Genomic DNA, 21,938 nt, shown 5'->3' on the forward strand with positions numbered 1-21,938 from the left:
TAATAAATATAAGAAATTGTTTCTGTATTCTGATTCATAGCGATTAGCCTCTAGTTTTTATCAAAGAGAAAAAAAAATGGTATAAAACAGGAACTTTTAGGCCTTTTAAATGTATAACAATAATTTGTTTATGTTCATTGAGGATATTTTTAAGGAATCAGGAATTAACACAAAAAAAGGTAATTATTTTTCCCTGTATAATTTTTTTTAATGCAGCTTACTTTGGCTTTGCAACTAAACTGAAACTGGCTCGACATAATCCCCGAGTATTTTAGCGCTGGCATTGCACCTTTGACCCCCATTTGCACATCCAGCGCGCCCACCACCTCCGCCCCCTGTGAGCAACTCATCAAACTGCCATTACTTTTACCCCCAGCAAATCCGACAAGGGCAGTGGCGATGTTGTCACCAGTTGGAGCTGCTCCTAGCCTTAGATAAATATGCAAATAGACTGCATGCCAGTCAAACGAAGCCCGCTGATCCAGAGCCCTTTGGCACCCACACCACACCCTCAATGTTCACTGGTTAATGTTAAGTATACGACATGTTTTCGCACATAAACTGCGATTAGCCAGGAACTTCAGATTGAGCCAGGCAATGAATTGTTTAGATTTCGAATCGGGGCATATTCATAAATCACACACGCCAATGTACAAGCTCATTAGAAGAAGACCCGAGTTCGTTGACCGACACACGCGCCTTGGACTAGAAAACTTTTGACTGGATCCGCTTTACCCTTTTGTGGAGGGTTTGCAGCCCAAAAAGTAGGCAACACAACACAATTTTTATCTTTATCGGGCCCACGCACGTCAAGGTTTGGGCCCCTGTCACACCCACTCCGCCTCCTTTGCGGCGTTATATATGTCCCTCTATTTCTATTTCTACATCTCTATTGGTTTTTTGTTTGCCCTTGTGGTTTATTTATTTTCTTTTTTTAATTTACTTCTCCTGTGCGTTTGGTTTAGTTCGGTTTCGAGGTTTTTTTGGGAGGAGAACCATAATTCAAAATGAAAATAAATGTTGGCAAGAAATATATTTGAACGCTTTACATGTAGATTGCTTACGGCTGCATAAATTGTGTGACACTACTAAAGTTAATATTTATTATCTGGTGCGAGGTAACGATATTTTCAAAACGTAAGAGAAAGCTTCTCCATGCAGATTTTCCTGTCTCTGATTATACAAGTCCTGACATGGCTATATTGTGATTTTCATTAAGATGTCTTGTAGATACCAGAGAAATATGTCTGTAGGAATTTATTCATTTTCTACAGCTAAGTCGTGGCTTAAAAGGTCCTTTTGTATTTTTTATAAAGGGAGAACATATTTATCAAAAATATAAGATACTGATTTATAGTTGATTTCTAAAAGAATATGTTTTTTGTTAATATCTATCACATTATTATTTGCTATTATTAAGACTGGAATTATATTTTTAAATTCATTCTTTTTATACCCTTGTAGAGGGTATTATAATTTCAGTCAGATGTTTGCAACGCAGTGAAGGAGACGTTTCCGACCACATAAAGTATATATATTCTTGATCAGCACCAATAGCCGAGTCAATCTAGCCATGTCCGTCTGTCCGTCTGTCCGTCTGTCTGTCTGTCCGTCTGTCCGTCTGTCCGTCTGTCCGTCTGTCCGTTTCTATGCGAACTAGTCCCTCAGTTTTAAAGCTATCGCGATAAAACTTTCCCAAAAGTCTTCTTTCTATTGCAGGTAGTACATATGTCGGAGCGAGCCGGATCGGACCACTATATCTTAAGGCTCAAACAAATATAAGAAAATTCATTGTAACTTTGTAGGAAGTAGGCGTTTTGATTCTTGACTACTTAAAAACAAGATTTAAATAAATAGAAACGCTGAATCTGAAATCCCTGGAACTGCACCGAGTAAGCATTCTTTAATCTACAAGGGTATATAAGCTTCGGCTGGCCGAAGGTAGCTTCCCTTCTTGTTTTTAATAAACAATCGTCCTTGAAGAAATATATGTGAATTTACCCAACTCATATTTAAGTTAACTGAAAGTTGTTATCTTCTTTATAAACTATCCCCATCACCATAAAAAGCAATCGTTTGAGCATCCTCTGACCCGACGCATTCTATTCCTGTGTGGTTCTTTCTCTTTTTCGTGCGTACGTGCTGCGTGTTCTTTTGTCCTTGAGGAGGCTCAACTTTAAGCAAGTCAAGCCGAAAAAATCTGCCAAATCATAGGCCATTTCAATTTAAATGTCCCCCAAATCGTCCACGCTACCACCTCGTCCATTATCCTTCTCCTTCGCACTACCCCCACTTAGCGGTTGGAGTCCTGTGCTTAATGTGCTTCCTGTTGACGATGCCGAATCGTGAAATTTCAGCTTTCCGCTCGTTTTCGTAAGCCCCCAGCCAAACTTACCCCCTGACTTTGACCAGTTGGCTTCGGGTGACATGTCAAACACGCAACTGGGGATTTCTCCAGTGTCTCTTTGGTCGTCTTCACAACCACAACAAATATTGATTATTATTATGGTCGCTCAGAGCCTACCGCGGATTTGGTCAGGAGCTTAGGAACTGGCCTTTTGGCCATTGACCCTGCCCCGAGACGAACCTCTGACATTCCGGCCCAAATGAGGCGGCAATTTTTCCACACTTTGTGGCCGCCTTTTCAGTGGGCGTTAATTTGTTGATAAATTGCTGCCCTTTAAAGGTTCTTTTTTCGGTTTAGGAAATCCCCGGCTGCGACACTAAGTTTTTATGGTTGTATTAAATTTGTCACAATGAGAATCGCGATAAGAAACTAATTAATTTCACTTGGCCCTTAGTTAGACAAAAATCGGCTAAAATTTGCGATGACTTTTATACCATTTGATTTGGAGATTTATATTGTTAAGAGCCCAATTCGAAAAACTTACGAGAAAACAAGGATAAAGTTAAAAGCAAATTAAAATCAAAAAGTGTATAATTATAATTTAAAAAAAAAATATTGGAAATTATTCCGCAGAACAGCTTTACTACTCACATTAAGCTTTTCTCCATTTGAAAAATTTTCCTTTTTAAATCCCATAAAAGCCAAAGCATTCGCATGAAAGTTTTCGTAACAAAAAATCCCACAAATATTTATTCATACATGTGCATTCACTTACAAGCACTTAAAAGCGGCCACGACGAAAAATTGCAGCATTCATTTTTTATGAAAATTGTTATATTGGGTTTTTGTTATTGTACTTCGGTTTGTTTTTTCGGTCACTCCGCATATTTGTTTTGTAGATACGCTTCATAATTCTTTATCGGTGCGATTTATCAATCCCAAAAAAAGAAAGAAAATTAAATTCGTACCATAGTGAACCGATGAAAGGCAATTGTTGGGCGAGGAAACCTGCAGCAAAATGTTTTCTTTATGCAAAGTAAATGGTCAAGTTGGCTTCATGGTTGAGAATAATGCCAAACGTGCTTGTTCAAAGTTGAATGCGACATTTTTTGGCAAGAAGAAACTGACAGAGATAAAAATTCGTTCTCTTTAAAAAAGTAGGGGTAGAGAAGAATATCATTAGGGTATATCATTCAAACTCAATAAACTGTCCTAGTAACAAAATCATTGTCCGTTTTCAAATTTTTGGTTTGAAATTTGTCAAATATTTTTTGGCTAATTTATGTTTTGTGTAAAAAATAATTATGAATCGAAAACATTATAAAGATACATCAGTTGATAGGAAGAATGGCAGACAATGCACCGAGTCTCTCAGGGATCTGTTGTTTAGTCTGGGCATTCATGGTAGCAAGGATTGGATAGAGTACGTTAACAAAATAAGTATGTAAATGAAGGCATTTTTAGTCGATTTCTTAATGAATTATAAATTTACAAACTCAGCGGAAAAAAAAGCTTCAGTTTGTGAAACACTCGAATCGTGTAAAGAGATGGCTGGATGCACTGGAAACAATTTTAGAAACAGCTCTTCAAAAACGAGTTTGAGTTCTAATCTTATATTAAGGGATGAACAGATCAGGAAACTTAAACGCTTGGAACTTAAAATTAAAAAACTACTGGAGGCGAAGGTGGAAACACCGGATGTTCCCGAAAATAAATACCAGAGGTGCCGAGTCTTGGGTAAAATCTTCTCGATTCTTTTCGATCAAGGACCGATTGAACAAATCTGCAGCCTTGTATTTACTATATTCTCAATTATAACGTCCGTGATCGTGGGTCCTGAAGGCCCGCCAAGCATTAAAAATGTGCCCCAGAAGTCAGGGTCACGATTACTTCCCCCACATATCGACGAGCCTCTGAATGTGTTATTGGATAGAATGTCAGTGCTGTGTTCCGATCCACCAAAATTACCCACGGAGACCATTAAAAAAGGCACTAAAGCGGATATAACGTCAGCATCAGCCAAAGATAAAACCGCAGCACCAAAAACAAAGTTGACTAATGAAAAAAAGTATGCTGCAAATCGTAATGACAAGTATAGCATCCCAGAGCGATCCCATAAAGCGAGAAATATACTCAAGAAAAGCTAATCAAAATATTCTCATTCCTAGCTAGCTAATAAGAATAATACTAATTTGGAAAGATCAAGTTTTGGGAACATGTATAATTTTGTAGATTTATTTGTATTTATCGAACTGATTCTCATTGTAAAAATATACCTAAATTGTAATTTTTTATCAAAGAAAAAAAGTTTAGCCAATTATTATAAAGGGCTGATATCAATTTAAAATCCATTTTTAAGTATTAAATCCTGATTGTAGGTATATGGCGTAAGGGAGAAATGTCATCCCCCAAAGGACTTATAGCATCCTCTCAACTCAAAATTCAATCTCTCTTCTAAAAGCTATAAATTCCCTAAAGTCATCATGTGCAACTGTCGCTTTGAGACATTAGTGATTAAAGTTAATAAACCATGTGATGTTTGATCTATTTTGGCTTTAATGGACACCGCGAATGCTAGCTTTTCATTGCATCATGTGGAAAGTGCGATTGGGGTGGAAAGCCATAACAATCCCACCTCGCCACATTAAATGCAATCAACAAAATTTTCGGTGAATTTTTATGTGGGAGCCAGTCAACGAAGCGCATTAAATAAACGCCACGAGACGAATCTCGTTTAGTTTAACGCTAACAGTTTTCCACCTAACCAGGCTGCCTCTTCCCCTTGCCAAGTTATCTGCAAAACAAGTTCACCGAAGGGGTTAAGAAAATCAGCTGCAAAATGTTCGTCTTTGTCGCTTGTCTGGCTTATCGCCGACAGCTTCAGTTTGTCTGGGACAGCTCATGAGCTAAATTATTGAAATTTGACAAGTGAACTGGATGGTCGGAGGAGGGGAGAAGTGGAGGGACTGACTGCCGGTCAAGTGGCCTGCTCTCTAATTTAACCAATCCAATTAATTAGCTCTTGACAGGGCGACACTCGAGGTATGAAATTAAAGCCAAGCGATGTAGCAATTGTTGCGCAATTTGTCAAATATCGATTATTGATTAGGGTTTCCTTCGGTTTCTATTATTAGCATCTGGTACTTCATGCCCTGTGCTCCTTTGTAGGGGCTCTGTTATGAGTGAACCCCAGGTCAAAGGTCAATAGGGCGAATATTTGATTAAATGGTCTTGGCAAAAATAAGTGGAAGGCAGAAGTGCTTTAAAAATTCATTATTATAGTTATTTATTATTATTTAAAAATTTCTTGTATTTAAATTTCAGCACCTTTAAATTCTACAATTTTATTGGATTTTACAAGCATAAAGTTTCCTATTTTTATTCACCGCTAGTTTTTCAATCGCTTTAACTGCGACCCAGAGATACAAACTTACTGGCGACTCTGCCACTGGTTAAACACTCATAATGGCCAGCTTAGTGTCGGCTAAAGTCAAGTGGTTGCCCGGTCTGCTGATAGTCTCCATTGCAGATGGGTGCGAGATGCCTCCATGATTCCCCGAAAACTTTAAGCTGACAAATTATTCAAAACAATGTTGTTTGGGGCCAAAGTTGGCAGCCAAAGTGGCTAATGAAAGAGCTGCACATTTTCAATTGTTTGGCTTTCAGGCATTCCGTATCTTTCAGCGCGAAATGAGTTGCCACTTTTTATGGCCAATGCCGTTTTATTGGAGACCCAGAACTATTCGGTGCAGTTAAGGCTAAAAGGAAATAACAGAAGCTGTAACTGAAACTGAAATGCAGACAGGCTCTCATACATATGCAAATGCAGCTGTCTGCGCTCGAATTGCTGGGCTTGTTTGATTGTATGCTGAAGCCTTGTTGTTAAATTGAAACAGAAAATTCCGTGGCCAAAGACAGCCGTTTCGGATTTTGTCGGTCAATTGCAGGAATGCTGGCAGCGAACTGGGATTTTTAAAACTATCTTTCCGATTAAGTACACATTTAAGTTAAAACAGTTTTTAAATCATTTTTAGAAAAAATAAAAAAAAATGTATCTCACTAAGGTTCTACCGAGATTTGAACTCGGATCGCTGGATTCAGAGTCCAAAGTGCTAACCATTACACCATAGAACCAGGTGAAGGCCTCACAAAAAGTTTCACCCCTGAAATCAGGGATGATAAAAAAGCTTTTATGTTATTAAAATCAATGTACAATTTTTATATTTGTTTAATTGGTTTTTCTAAAAATACAGATATATATAAAATATTTTATAACTTTCGAGAGACTTTAATAATTATAATAATAACGTAAAACTAATATATTTTTAGATTAGCAAAAAAATATTTATAAAAATGAAGGGAAAATAAACATTTCCAAATATATTTGTTAAATGAAATGTTTTTGTCAGACACCAATTTTTGAAAGATATAAAAAGACAGAGAGCATTTTCTTAACCTAATTGTAGTTACCTTATAAATTTCTTTGGAGTTTCTTTGTTTGGATTTTTTGGGGGCGTGTCAAGTAAATTATGTGCAGTTCACTTTCGTTTGTCTGACTTTGTTTGTGATCCTGTCTTTGTGCTGGTGTCGCACAATTAAACGGAGCTAATTAGCCCAACACTTGTAATGCTAACCCGACCGTTTTCCCTGTCTAAAGGACCATTCCCATTCCTACCGACAGGACTTGTTGAAATGCCCGGACACGTTCATTGCTTTGCTTACCTCTTGTTTAAATGGGTTTAAGCGTTATTTTTAAATAATCCCCCATTGTACATATGTACGAGTATATCCGTAGGGAAGGCCACCTCCTCGATTCCCTTTCTCCTGCCGACATTATTATCACATCATTTGCATGCGTTTAGTGGGGGTGGCGATGGAGGTAAATAAGTGGAACTTTGTGCAGCTCAGGCGAACGTAATTCGATGCCAACTTTGATGATGACAATCTCATTAACATGACATCGAAATCAGAGCTCGTCGGGTTATGTTGTCGTATAATCGGGAATAAAATCCGAGAGACAGTTCAATGATAGATGCTCGCTTTATGCTTTGAATTAAGGGCCATTTCCAATCGAATTTCCATCGCCAGTTTAATTCTAGATGGAACTGATTTAATTTGTTTTCTACATCACCTAGGGAGCTTTTTCTACATTTGTTACATAAATTACATTACATTTTTCAAAAACCTGTGTAGTTTACCTAAGGTTGAAATCTTTGTTGGGGAATAAAGCTTAAAAAAGCTTTTACAGTCAGTTCGAAAAGTATTCTTAGGACCGTTTTCTCGTCCGCATAAAACATTTATGGTGGGCTTTACATTCTGAGCTTGCATATATTTTCAAGGTTTAAACCGTACTTTAAATTTAACATGAGGAATAGATTAAATTCCAAAAAGTTATTTCTTTTAATATTTTATTATATATTGCGTAGCAACTTAAACATTGTATAATTTTTCATATGGGGGGATCTAAAAACGAGGATTATCACCGACTCGGGAAGTGGGATGACCCACAGGTGAAAGCCCGTACTTGGAGGAGCCACGCGAATTGGTGGACACGCTTTGGATGGCTGATAAGAGAAAACAACCAAATATTTTCGACTAATTTTTCCCATCGCTCTCACAGGGAATGTTTTAAAAATAATTCACAAATATCGCATATTGCGTTAGCGTGTATTTGATAAGGCTGCACTGAACAGCACAATTTTTATATAATCTATATGGAAATACAAGCTGCGGGTAATCGAATGTACGTACATTATAGGGAACTGCAGGGTGGCGATTAGCTTGAAGAGATTTGAGTGCAGATAGTCGGGGACAGGCCATAGACATTTTAATCGGGGAGATCCTAGCGGGCAGTGATTTATACGAACCAGGAGCTATACTATCTAATCGGTTACAGATAACCGTAAATTTCACGGGATAATCAGCGTTGTATTAGAACCGTGACTGAGCTCAATAGAATTCTACCGAAGTTGAACCGTTGGACAGGTGGAACTATGTCCACGGATGTGGCATAAATTTAAAAGGGAATTGCCGCTTCATATATAGCGTTAGTGGCAGCAGTTTAATGGCCTTCCATTGGTCAAGTGTTCCGTGTTTATCAGATCATAAACTGTTTTCCAGCTTGTGTACTTCGATAAGAGTTATAACAACCCCAAAAATGCCACCCCAAAGGCAATGAACAATTGGCAACAGTGCGAATCGATACGTGAATCTCCCTATTGTTTATATAGCCCTCATATTTGCTGACGCGCTAACCGATATCTGCCTTTATTAAACCCTTGAACAATTTACTAAATATTTTGCTAATTTTGTGAATCACCTGCCTATTATAATCTTGCTATTCATGGCATATTTTTCTGACCCCTCTTTGAATCAGCTGTTCTTATTATTTTTAATTAATTTACTTAAACTTATCTTTTTACTTTCCCGGAATGTTACTTATCTTTGCCCCCCATTAAAATAAAAGAGCTTGACTTTGCAGATTTTAAGCATTCCGTATTTGGTTGAACACCTGTTTGGTTGGAAACTTTATTTATAAGAAGCCAATTTGTGATAAAAAGACTTTGTTTGTGACTATTGTGAAAAGGACCTTACAGATACGCAGAATACTTTAAAAATGGTTGCACAGGTAAGGATTATATTTGTTTTATTTTATGAAATCGTGACAGGCCCCCAAGTTCAAACAGCGTCTCAAGGTTAATTAAACATCAGTATATTTCATTATATTATTTAAAGGCGTAATAGTAAAAAATACTTAGATTAGCTTAGGATTTCTAGGGTTATCAGAAAGTTCGTTACAAAAAACTCTATTCATTTGAGGAATTTCTGTGTTACTTACGAACCAGAACTTACATTTATTATGTCAATGAATTTCGTTGAATTGTTTTATTTTTTATGACGGAGCGATTTATCATTGCGACTGAGTCTTAAAAATATAACTGTTACGAATTAAGCAAAACTTTGAAATAATTGTTTTTAAATGTTTTACCATTTATTAAAGTGGCATATTGGAATATCTTGAGGAACCACTATTTTCGTAATGTGACCCCTATATTCCGACGTCCCCAGATCCCAAGTCTAGTTTTATTATATCCACTGGAAGGTTCCCACCCCGCCCCACTGATTAGACCCTATACAGTTATTATTGTCAAAGCAATTGGGAAAGATGTGGTGGTACTCGCACTCAGTGGGAGCGAGCGAGCACGCCGATCGCATGCTGCTGATAAGAGGGTACCAGGTAGCACCCATATCGACATTGACGCCGCCGCAGACGCCGGCAGAGCGATCGGAGGCCCCGGGCACAGACTTTTCTATAGCATCCGATCCTGAACGGCGTTCAGTTCACGCTTTGCCTTCGCTGAATTCGGTCGTGTGTTCTGGTCGTGTCTCGAGCGAAAGAGTGGGAGTGTTCGGAAAAGAATAGACGGAAATCGATTTGCGTGACCAAAGAATCAATATATCGCGAACTCCATAAAAGCCAAACAAGTTAATTATGTAAGTTTGCCAGGGGGGAAAAGAATGGAGTGAAATCTACAGAACAATTGAAGGGGTTGATTGGATAGTTTGTGACTTCCGGGCAACACGTGAGATTCGCGCACTGTCTAAGTCTAATTTGTGGGTCAGTGCACTTTTTCGGTGGGTTCATTGTCATCGCCTGATTTCGCTGAGATCTGAATTCACCGCACGAGTTCCCCATTTCGTTTTCACCTTGCCTTCGATCGAGCCTCTTTTACATCACGGTCGCACGCTAGCTCTTATGTTCTCCATTTTCAGATCATTCTATGCTCTCGGGGTCTCTAGACTTTCGAAATGTCTTTCGTTTGGAGAGAGCGAAAGCCCCGAGAATAGTTGCCAAATATTTTTAGATGCTGTGGCCTATTATCAGTTTTGTTTTCATACCCAACTTCTGTGCGGCGCGAAATATTCCGAGTGCGTAGTTTCGTAGTTTGGGCGCCCAACGTTTCCACCCCGATCATCAGGCGATGACAAATGTCTCGGCGTTCTAGCTCTCTTATCGAAAAGCCGGTTTTTATAGTTTCCACCACGTATCATTTGTTTCGCGCTCAGTTAAGCACACTTTGAATCATAAGAACATATGGTAAATAAGATTGTTCTGGGCCTTTAATTCTATGGGAGGTAGATAAATAAAGCTTTTCTCCAGTTTAAGTGTTTATTTCAACTCTAAAATAATTAAAAGTAAATATTATTTTCTTACAATCAATGTTAGATTGCAAAAATTACTCACTCATTTTCATGCCTCGATTGCGTGCGCCACTTCGAGCACTTTGAACTATTATCAGCAGACTGCTATTTATTTTCCAGTGATTTATGATTTCAAGTAAACTATGTTAATGTCTGTAGGTACCTCCCATATCTGCCAAAAAGCAAGGAAAGACGCACTTCCATTAGCCTGATAATGCTTTGCCCTTGGGGTCTTTCCATGTGAATCAATTCACGACTTACAGCTCAATTTAACTGTCAAGCATTTACGCTGTTGATGTCAATCAATCTTGGTTGAAATCTTCATAAAATATAACTAATAATTATAATTTTCCCCCCATCATAGACTGGAATTTATTTGGTGACCCTTTGGACTCAGCTGACTATTATGTCAGCTGTTGGGTTCTTTCATTCTTAATTTCCCTGCAGCACGTTGCTTATTTTGGGTCTTATCACCGCTTAGTTGCCCAGAATTTATTGATTAATAAAAAAGCGAGAGAGCTGCAAAGTAAAACAAGCAGACATTATTGTAGATATCAAGAATTACGATTGTTGGCCTTTGCACCGCGAAAATAAAACCCATTTAAAGAACTTACCACTGTCGGAAAGGCAGCGACTTCTGATATACCGAGTTTGATAAGGTCCTCAGCATGATAAGTTATTATAGCATAATAAGCCGAATAGTTGGGAATTTTAATAAGCCAATCTTGTTAAATATTTTATGGCCAAGATCAATATAGTTAACTCACCTATCTCTTCGGAAGTTTTGAATTTGTTTATACGCATTTTTACCACCTTGACATTGCTGGTTACCACCTTATAATCAAATGCTAAGTCATACGCGTACGATAAGAGACCCCTTCGAACGGAAGCCTTGACATAGGCCAACTAGAGTGTGAATCTTATCTTGAATGGTGAAAAAGAATGAAACGCATGTACTTTAGTCATAGATCGTATGATTCTAGGCGACAAGGCAATTTCCATAAAAGTGGATTAACATCGTTTTTATCCCTGAATTAAAGTTACAGGATTAAAACGGTTAACATTTTTATTTGATTATTAAATAGGTTTGTTAAATAAATTAGATAATGTGATCTAATATCGTAGCTGAGCATTTTGATATCTTTATCTCAAAAGTGATTAGTAGGTATACCTAATAGCAATAGTCACGCCAACCCCTAAGTGTTAGGTAGACACAATTAATTTTAATTGCTCTGTAATATAAAATATTTTGTGATGTAAGTTTAATTGATTTTGTGTTCCTCAATCTCAGACTTTTACCATGTCCGCGACCGACGCGCTCTACAATCGTCCTGGCCCCAATCGCCTCAGGCAGTCAGAGGTTTACCGCACCACCAACCGCGAGGATGCCGTCAAGATTCGCCTGTCCAAGGAGGGAATCGGCGCCGAGGAGCCCATCTCGGTGCCCGGCCTGCTGAAGCGCACCGTTAACAACTACGGCGACTATCCCGCCCTGCGCACCAAGAACGGCAAGAACGGATATTACACGGTCACCTACAAGTGAGTACCGCTAATCGAATTGCTGGCCAATTGCCAATTTGAGTGTCCACGATTCACTTAACGCTAACTGGCTTATCCACCTGCCATCTCACCCGCAGACAATACGAGGAGAAGGTGCACCAGGTGGCCAAGGCCTTCATCAAGCTCGGTCTGGAGGAGCACCACTCGGTGGGTGTGCTGGCCTTCAACTGCGCCGAGTGGTTCTATTCGGCCATGGGCGCCATCCATGCGCGAGGCATTATCGCTGGAATTTACACCACCAACTCTGCGGATGCCGTCCTGCACGTCCTGGAGAGCTCACATGCCCAGATCGTCGTGGTGGACGACGCCAAGCAGATGGACAAGATCCACGCCATCCGCGACAAGCTGCCCAAGCTCAAGGCCGCCATTCAGATCCAGGAGCCATATGCCCCCTACCTCAAGAAGGAGGATGGCTACTACAGGGTAAGTTGTGATTTTGATAATGTATTTTTAAGTTATACTTTCTGCTTTTAAAAAACTACTTAAGATGTCACTTAAATTAAAGATATAGAATGAGTACTTTGTTGCATAAATTAAAATAATATTAAAAGAAAATTCATCACCATTTTAGGTTGAAAATTTCAACTTGAAATGTATTTCCTAAAGTTATATTATTATAATTTTTTAATGAGTTGCTATGATAAATAATATTTATTTTAACATTTTTTAAATATATTATAGACCTAATTTAATTATGACAAAAATACCATTACATCCGTGTTAAATAAAATACTTTTGATGATAATAACAGTCAACGTAGTTAATAAATAATTTGTTTTATCAGGAACAAAAATAAAATATTTAGAAAAATCTCTATAGTTCGTATAATTATTTTAAAATTTAATTTTAATTTTCCTTCCTTCCTCAGTGGTCGGAGATCGAGTCGATGAACGTGAGCGACGTGGAGGACCAGTACAAGACGCGCCTGGAGAACGTGGCGATCAACGAGTGCTGCTGCCTGGTCTACACCTCCGGAACGGTGGGCATGCCCAAGGGCGTGATGCTCTCCCACGACAACATCACCTTCGACGTGCGCGGCATTGTCAAGGCCATGGACCGGGTGGTGGTGGGGGCGGAGTCGATCGTTTCCTATCTTCCCTTGTCGCATGTGGCCGCCCAGACGGTGGACATTTACACCTGTGCCTTTGTCGCGGGTTGCATTTGGTTCGCCGACAAGGATGCGTTGAAGGGAACGCTTGTGAAGTCTCTCCAGGATGCGCGACCCACGCGATTCATGGGAGTGCCGCGTGTGTACGAGAAGTTCCAGGAGCGGATGGTTGCCGTGGCCAGCTCCAGCGGCAGCCTGAAGAAAATGCTCGCCAGCTGGGCCAAGGGCATCACGCTGAAGCACTACATGGTGAGTCAAGGGTAAGTATTCCCCCAATGAGAGGCCTCTACTTCAAATACTTCAACTCCGACTTTGTGTGCGCATAAATTATGCAAAAAGGATGCACAGTTAAAGTGGCTGCAACGACAGAATTCCGTTCCCAACTCCCATTCCTGCATTTTTCATGTCTCAGCGAGCTTTTCGGCCAGCTTCCTAGCTGAGTCCCCACCAGGCTTTAAGTGCACAAGGAAAAATAATAGCAGTAAATAGCTAATATGATTAAAAAGTAAAGAAATAAAAAATATCTACAAAATTGGCTAACTAGGAAGGTAACATAACTTTACCAGATTTTAAGATTTTTTATTTTCTGATTTTTTTTATTCAAAGCTATTTAATTTCTTTCTGTGTACGTGTGTGCCGTGTTTTGGTGCCGCTAAATTATGCAGGGCCGGCAGCGTTGCTCGCTCTGGTTTAAGCGAAAATCACTGACAACAACATTACTCATACGTCACGTGGAACACGCCGGCAGCTCCCACTGCTTCTAGCTTCGGCTGCTGCTGGCATTTACCAAATAGCAAATGCAGGAGGACCAGGACCAGGAACACGACTAGGAGCAAAGCCAGGACATGCCATGCGGGCACGTTCTCCTAAGTAAAAGCGGATAAATAGGGGCGGGAAGAGCAGATAAGAGCATATGTGAAACCATTTGGGGGAGGTCTTTTTAAGTGCAAATACTTGGGCAGTGATTGAAGCATTACGAAACCCATCAAGCGGGCCAAAACCAAACCAAAAATCAGACGTAATTGGGGGAGCTTTGAAAAACATATACTCAATTTATGCAACAGGCAGAAAAAAGTTTAAATTTGTATATTATTTAACTTTATATTTACAAGTCCTTATTCAATGAGAGCGAGTTCAGAGTTACTTTCTAATTAGTGTGCATTTCCATTATTGCACATTTCCATTTGCACAATCAGCTTATGTACCTTGTTTATTGAGGTGCACCTAATTCGCAAACACCGCCCATCCTGTTGCCCCCACCCCCACACACACACACACACCCCCCAGCCCATCCCCCCAGCCTTCGACAGAAACTCATCAGTCAACAAAGCTAATTAAACTTTTTGCCCGCAACTTCTCGCAGCAAGAGCTCCGGGGGATTCCGGTACAAGATTGCCAAGTCGCTCATCATGTCCAAGGTGAAGCAGGCCCTGGGCTTCGATCGAGTTCTGACCCTGGCCAGCGCGGCGGCTCCCATGTCGCCGGAGACGAAGAAGTACTTCCTCAGCCTGGACCTGAAGATTGTGGATGCCTTCGGAATGTCCGAGACCGCCGGCTGCCACACCATCTGCCTGCCCGATTCGGTGGGCCTGAACACAATCGGCAAAACCCTGCCCGGCTGCGAGTCCAAGTTCATCAACAAGGACGCCAATGGCCACGGAGAACTGTGCATCCGCGGACGCCACGTCTTCATGGGCTACATCGACAACAAGGAGAAGACCGAGGAGTCGCTGGACGACGACTGCTGGCTGCACTCGGGTGACCTGGGCTATGTAGACGACAAGGGCTACGTCTCACTGACGGGACGATCCAAGGAGATCATCATCACCGCCGGTGGCGAGAACATTCCGCCCGTGCACATCGAGAACACGATCAAGAAGGAGCTGGATGCCATTTCGAATGCCTTCCTGGTGGGCGAGCTGCGCAAATACCTCACTGTGCTGATTACCATCAAGGTGAGTTGGAATTTCCTTATAAAGAAGAGCTTGAAAAATATCGATACTTTCGATATTTTCGTAATATTGTTTCGATAATATCGATGTTTTTAAGGATTATGTTTATAATAAAACAAGAAGAAAACATCAATGTTTTTAATAGGCCTCGATGTTTAAAAATATCAAATATATCGATATTTTCAAGATCTAAGATATTTAACTAATAATTTCTATTTTGCAGACCGAAATCGACAAGGAATCCGGTGAGCCCCTGGACGAGCTGAGTCACGAATCCTCGGTGTGGGTAAAGTCGCTGGGCGTCGAGTACAAGACCGTGTCGGAGATCCTGGCCGCAGGACCCTGCCCCAAGGTGTGGAAGTCCATCGAGGATGCCATCAAGCGAGCCAACAAACAGTCCATTTCCAATGCCCAGAAGGTGCAGAAGTTCACCATTCTGCCGCACGACTTCTCCATTCCCACCGGCGAACTTGGACCCACCCTGAAGGTCAAGCGCAACGTTGTCTCCAAGATGTATGCCGATGAGATCGAGAAACTCTATGCCTAGACTTTGGGATTTTTTCTCGGGGAGACAGAAGAGAGAGCCGCGGAACTTGAGCTTTAATGTGAATTTGAATTTAACGGACTTGCAGGCCAATCGAGTGCCACACTTTTTAGTAGGATATAGGCCGATGTTAACTGTTGGATATTATACTTAGGACAACTATGCCCGAATGCCTAGTTAGACATTACCTTGCCTCCCTTTGGGTCCAGAGATCTTTAAATTAGTACCTAAGTTTTATTTTGTATATGCTATTTGGTTGTACCAACTGAACAAAAGAAAATTGTTTATTGTCTGAAGAGCAACAATAAATTTTTGTAACTAGATTTGTAACTGGGAATTTTGTTGTGTTTTTTTTGGATAGAAAAATATCTTTAAACTTTAAAATATTATGAAAACAAGAGAGTCATTTATTCAGAACTTACATTTTATGAATATATTCACTTTATTATATGGATGATGGTTTAGGATTGAAGGTTAAGATTAAATTAAGAAATATGGATTCACCATTCCTTAATTTATGGGTTTAGGGTTTCCGGTTCTGTGGTCGTTTCCGTTTCAAGTCCCTTGGCCAGTCGCTCAGCAACCCGCTGCATCAGCTCCTCCATGCTCATCTCGATCTGGACGCAGGCCCGTCGTCCTGGATCGAAGCGCTGCTCGTGGCCACACTGGATCCGTTCGCAGCGCAAAGTGAGGCTAAACCAGCTGCTCGCATCCTTGAATCCCGGCCAGCACTCGCACTCGTTGTGGGCCACGCAGTGGCTGTGCTCCGGACATCCTCCCTGGCAGACCGGCCGACAGACGAGCTGGTGGTGGCCAGTGGGTCGGTGGGCGGTGTGGTGGTGCGACGGCTCGTAGCCCCGCTGGCAGTGGCAGCGCTCCGGTTCCGCGCAATAGCTGTGGGCGGGACACGCCTCCTGGCAGACGGGCTCGCAGAAGCCGAACAGAATGGTCCGGTAGCCGGGACAGCACACCTGGATGTTGTCCCAACGCACCCGCTCCTCGAACACCACATAGCTATCCAAATCGACGGGGTGGCTGGCATTCAAAGGACCTGCCATGCGGCTCTTGGCCACGGGCACCTGGTACTTGACGCTGATGTTCTTCTGGCAATGGCCATTGGTGATGGCCAGTGCACTAACCTCCGCCATCAGGACGAGGCCCACCACCACAGGATACAGCACTTGGAGCAGCATTGATGGGGCTTCTCTTCTCGGGCTGGGCTCAAGATTGTGCGTACGTCGCCGCCAGTGCACTAAACGCAGTCGCCGCCGATTAAAGAGAAAGCCAATCCGAATCTTTTGTTATGGTTCACTCGGAAAAAATATGAGTTCCAAAAATAAATCCAAAAGTAATAATAGAATAATTAAAAAAAAAATATATTAAAACCATAAAACAATAACTTAAATATGCCAAATATTTAAAATAGTTTATGGAGTTTTAAAATATTTATAACAGTACCAAAGAAAATCCAAGAACATAAAAATAAATCCAAGAATAAAAAACAATAATAAAAATGCGGTTTAAATTCTAGAATATGTTGAGAAAATGTTGAAGTCATGAAAGATTAACTAAGATATGTAAAATACTTGAAATATTTTATGAAATTATTTAGAATTACTAAAATATTTCTAACAGAACCAAAAAAATCCTTTGTAAAATTATTGTAAATTTGGGTTCAAGTTGAAAATGTATAACGGTTTTCTTTAGGTGTGCATCATCTTACACTTCGGGCCGTTCGCAGTCTTTGGTCGTACGATAAGTGAGTCTGTCGGTCTCTTATTATTATGTCTTTTTGCATCGCCCGCCGTCCTTATCAATAGCATTGGAAATGTACCGAGACGACCGTTTGGAGAGTGGAGAATCGGCCTTGGCTCGAGCATGTTGGCGTTGGTTGCATCTGAGTGGGGAAAACGGTTGGGGCTCATGTCGTACCAACCGATCGGTGCAACATGTTGCCTATATTCAAATTCAAATAAAATATGGAAATGGGTATTTTGGGTTCTTTAACGACGATCGTTAAATATTTTTTACTCATTTATCTGCATGACTTCAAATTTTTTTTATGAGTTTAATTACGCACTACCCATAGGTGATTCAATTCGAGACTTACTATCGTAAACACTTTGTTTACTTCTAACAATTGTGGTTGGGTACATACATAAGTAACTATTTCTCTTTGTACAATCATCTACACAAAATCAGCTGAGCAAATGGGTTTCCTCAACTGGTTCTAAATTTAAGCATACGTAAATACTTGGTCGTCGGCTAACATTCTCTTACAGCTATCGACATAAGATTGTATGAACAAATGTACTTACACTTGGAATAAAATTAGAGTAAAAAAATAAAAAAAGGTATTTAGCACTTTTGTTTTAAAATAAATGGTCTATATTATCTCTATTGGAACCATAACAAATTTTTCAAAAAAAAAAAAATAAAAAAAAATATTTTTTTTAATGCGATTTTTGTTATTTACAAATTTTCAAACTTAAGCTTAAAGTCAAAGTTATCCAAAAATAGACAGTACTTAAAAAACAAAAAAAAACAGTATATTTTATCGGATTTTATCGATATTAAAATTTCTTTAAATCTAAAGTATCAATCCTTAACTAAAATATGTTATGTTTTGAGATTTATTTTTGCGAGTGGACAACATACAACCCGACTGCGAGACGGACTAGGCAACCAGACACGTGTTCGTTGGTTAGCCGAGCTCTGATGGATGCGGATGCTCTCCGGCGGAGGGTGTTCGGGGCGTTCGGGACGTACGGGGTATACGGGTTTACGGGTGCTGTAGAGGTAGAGTTGTATGTGCCGGGCGGGTTTTGCATATGAGCTTTGTGCGTTTGTGTTGCTCGATATATACAAATAAACATAAGCAGCCAGCAGGCGAGCAGAAACGATTAGCAGGCCGAAAGAGCAGAGGAGCGTGTGTGGTGTGCAATGCTCCGATGTTGTTGTTGCTGCGACGGCATTGTGTAGTTATGGGGTGGTGGGGCAGAGGGGGCCGACGGAGGGGGTGGGGCGGTTAATGTTACCCCATGAAAGCTAAAACGGTAACGGGCGACGTTCTCACAAATTCGTAGATATGTAACCTGCACATGTTTACATACCCGTCTATCTACATTCTCCGACGTGTGTGTGTAATGAGCAATAGCAGGGGCAGCGCGAAAGCCAAAACCAGAAATGGAATGAAACTGAAATGTAATAGGTGACGCCGAGGAGAGTATTCAAATATGTAAGGCTACACCGAAAGTAGAAATGGTATGTTTTGATACAGTGTTATTATAATTCATTGTTAATATTAGAAACAAATAAAAGAAAATATATTAGTGGGGTAAAAGTGCTCGACTTATGAGCAAATCATCCTATATTTTGTAATTCTTCCAAATGCGTTAAAATTTAATATTGATGTTTTTTTAAGCCTTTCTGAAAAATAATATAATAAGAAGAAGCGACAATTAATTTTTTTTCATTTTTTTAAAAAAACTGTTAATAAATATATAACTTTTTAATGATTTAAATTTATAAAATACCTTCTCAATAAATACTTTTCAAATATTTGAAAAGCATAACTTTTCCGTTTTTCCCTGTGTACGAGTATGTACGACATATGTAACCGTATGTAGGCAGTGCGACCTGTTCGCATGCCAATCAGCATGTGTGTTGTTGTATGCCGGCGGTGATGACGTAGCGCTCATGGAAATTGCTCACCGGCACGCCATCACTCTCAGCCAGCTTCTCTGCCGGCGTCGCAGTCGGCGTAGCAACAAAACCAACAACCTCCGAGGGACAACAACAACAACTTTATTTGTTGTGATTATCGGCTGGCGGCGTTTAGAGCGATTCGCCAACAGTCGCCGCCGGAAGAGTGAGACAGGTGTTCGCGACAGAGGCGGTCGGAAAAGGAGGATACATTATCAAAAGAACAGACGTGTTCCAATTTTCACAAAAATGTAAATCTACGAAGCGGAAAAGCGTTTTACAGAGATCTTTAGATCCTTTTGATATGTTTCCATTAAAAAATAAATAATATAGAGCATGCGCGGATATGGGTGATATATCACCCCCCACTCGAGTGAAAAATGAAAGGGATTTTGGTATTCCAAAAGTATGCAACAAAATATTTGTTCTAATATCACCTCCCACAACAAAATCTGGATCCGCCACTGGTATAGAGACATTTAAGTAGAAAAACTGGTAGTTTACATACCTATATTTTCTTAGAAAAAAAATTTTTATTTTTATAAATGAAAATTAAACTTTTGAGTTCCGGCGTAAAAAATGTTTTGCTCAAAGGATACAATATCGTTCCCAAATAAGTTCAAATGGCCCCACATTTAAAATCTTTGAACGTAAGAGTTTGTTTCTTATTTGTTTTTTATTTTATAGAATAATTGAAAAACAATTAACCTCAATGACTTAAAATTTTACACAGACAGCGAGGAAAAGCGTTCCGGTCCATTTGGAGAAATTACGACAGTCATTGGTCACTTTCCATGATCGAGAACAATGCACAATCTCAGACATACGGCAATCAATACTATTTATTCTAGAAGTGTCTTGAGAATTTTCCACTGATCAACAATGACGACAGAAAATCGAGGCATCATCATAGGTCTATGGAGAGGGAAAGTGTGACTCCGCAATCGGTGCGTGGATGATTGCTGATAGTCCGACGACTTTAATCGATGATAGTGACCGTAATGATGACTATTACGAGGGGTGCATATATATATATGCATTGCCCGGTGCATTTGAACTGATTAACTTGTGGAACTTATCAGTCAAATGCACTCAGGCTGAACTTGTGACTCTGCTTCTGACGACAGAATCGAGAATGGGGTCAACGTCGGACTTTTGCTTTTACTACATACATTAATGCTTAGTTAATTGCAGATGATCTTGCATTTTTCCGCTTACGTCTAGTTCTTTTTACGGTTGACACCCTACAAGCGAGCTAAGTGCTATTATTAGGTAGAGAAGTTTTAAGGAAACAAGCACAAAAACAAGGTCAAAAGTATTAGAAAATCCAAACAAAAATGTTTTATGAAAGTTCAAATTTTTCGATTGAAAGCTTTATTTTGAAATAAGTTTTGAAACTATTACCGACAAGAAAGGAAGCAACCTTCGGCCAGCCGAAGCTTATATACCCTTGCAGATAAAGTAATGCTCACTCGGTGCTGTTCCAGGGATTCCAGATTCAGCGTTTCTATTTTTGAATTTTGTTTTTAAAGAGTCAAGAATTAAAACGCCTACTTCCTACAAAGTAACAATGAATTTTCTTATATATCTTTGAATATTCCTATGGGAGCCTTAAGATATAGTGGTCCGATTCGGCTCGCTCCGACATATGTACTACCTGCAATAGAAAGAAGACTTTCGGGAAAGTTTCATCGCGATATCTTTAAAACTAAGAGACTAGTTCGCATTGAAACGGACAGACGGACAGACGGACCGACGGACAGACGGACAGACGGACAGACGGACAGACGGACAGACGGACATGGCTAGATCGACTCGTCTAGTGATGGTGATCAAGAATATATATACTTTATGTGGTCGGAAACGTCTCCTTCACTGCGTTGCAAACATCTGACTGAAATTATAATACCCTCTACAAGGGTATACAAATTCGAAGTAAAATTGTCGATCTAAAAATCAGAATATTTTGTAGTTATTTAACATTAAAATATTTTTAATATTTTTAAGTAGTGGGTATTCTATGGTCGAAGCTCAGTTCCATTTCACCTTTATATTTTATCTGACTTGCGACGAATTTGTCACCTGGCCATCGATCTTTGGTTAGACCTCATCTCACTTTCGTGCTAATGCTGGCATTAAAAACAGTTTTAAATACCGGTTGCTATTGTAATTGCTACTTATGTGGCTGTCCAGTGGGTTCCGATGGAGGGTCGAAGATATAGATATAGAACCAGAATCGGGGAGAGCGAGCGAACGAGAGAGGACGGGGCTTTGAGTGCGGGCATAGCTGGTATAGAAATGAGTTTGAATGAGTTGCATGGGGAGGTACATACATGTGTACATTCGGATGTACATACTCGTACATACTTGTACTGGTTCGCTTGTATATCGCCCGTCCGCTTGTTTGTCAATATGTACAGTGTACACATGTTATTTGATTTTCGTTTCGCTTTTTATGTCTGCTCTTGTTGTTGTTGTTGTTGTTGCTGCTGCTGGTGGTACATGAATATAAATGCTGTT

General features: G+C 40.0%; 2 protein-coding genes and 1 non-coding gene across 6 annotated transcripts; 1 reads left to right on the plus strand and 2 right to left on the minus strand.

Moving 5' to 3' along the window:
* Positions 1-6,409: 6,409 nt before the first annotated feature.
* On the minus strand, positions 6,410-6,481 carry TRNAQ-CUG (transfer RNA glutamine (anticodon CUG)). Its single transcript has one exon. It is a non-coding gene; the product is annotated as a tRNA-Gln (tRNA).
* A 1,809-nt stretch (positions 6,482-8,290) lies between these two features.
* On the plus strand, positions 8,291-16,050 carry bgm (acyl-CoA synthetase bubblegum family member 1). Of its 4 annotated transcripts, XM_070215017.1 has the most exons (7): positions 8,291-8,393; positions 8,829-8,975; positions 11,841-12,088; positions 12,187-12,532; positions 12,978-13,477; positions 14,581-15,172; positions 15,393-16,050. In XM_070215017.1, the coding sequence occupies exons 2-7, from the start codon at positions 8,964-8,966 to the stop codon at positions 15,714-15,716; spliced, it is 2,022 nt and encodes a 673-aa protein (XP_070071118.1). In that variant the 5' UTR covers positions 8,291-8,393; positions 8,829-8,963; the 3' UTR covers positions 15,717-16,050. The 4 variants fall into 4 exon arrangements, with proteins under 4 accessions (XP_070071118.1, XP_070071124.1, XP_070071127.1 ...); XM_070215023.1 differs by lacking the exon at positions 8,829-8,975 and having other exon boundaries at positions 8,369-8,393; XM_017147314.3 differs by lacking the exons at positions 8,291-8,393; positions 8,829-8,975 and adding an exon at positions 9,681-9,841.
* Positions 16,051-16,228: 178 nt separating this feature from the next.
* Positions 16,229-16,951, minus strand: NimC3 (Nimrod C3). The gene has a single exon (XM_017147321.3). It carries the CDS (start codon positions 16,904-16,906, stop codon positions 16,229-16,231), a length of 678 nt encoding a protein of 225 aa, XP_017002810.2. The 5' UTR covers positions 16,907-16,951.
* Between the last annotated feature and the right edge of the window lie 4,987 nt (positions 16,952-21,938).

Source organism: Drosophila takahashii, chromosome 2L, assembly GCF_030179915.1.
Source record: "Drosophila takahashii strain IR98-3 E-12201 chromosome 2L, DtakHiC1v2, whole genome shotgun sequence".
Lineage (NCBI taxonomy): Eukaryota > Metazoa > Arthropoda > Insecta > Diptera > Drosophilidae > Drosophila > Drosophila takahashii.

Excerpts from the sequence above, each read along its gene's own strand:
- bgm (XM_070215017.1), top strand. Across the intron at positions 12,089-12,186 it reads TATTACACGGTCACCTACAA|ACAATACGAGGAGAAGGTGC; the intron begins GTGAGTACCGCT and ends TCTCACCCGCAG. Across the intron at positions 15,173-15,392 it reads CTGTGCTGATTACCATCAAG|ACCGAAATCGACAAGGAATC; the intron begins GTGAGTTGGAAT and ends TCTATTTTGCAG.
- NimC3 (XM_017147321.3), bottom strand. The coding sequence starts at position 16,906 with ATGCTGCTCCAAGTGCTGTATCCTGTGGTGGTGGGCCTCGTCCTGATG.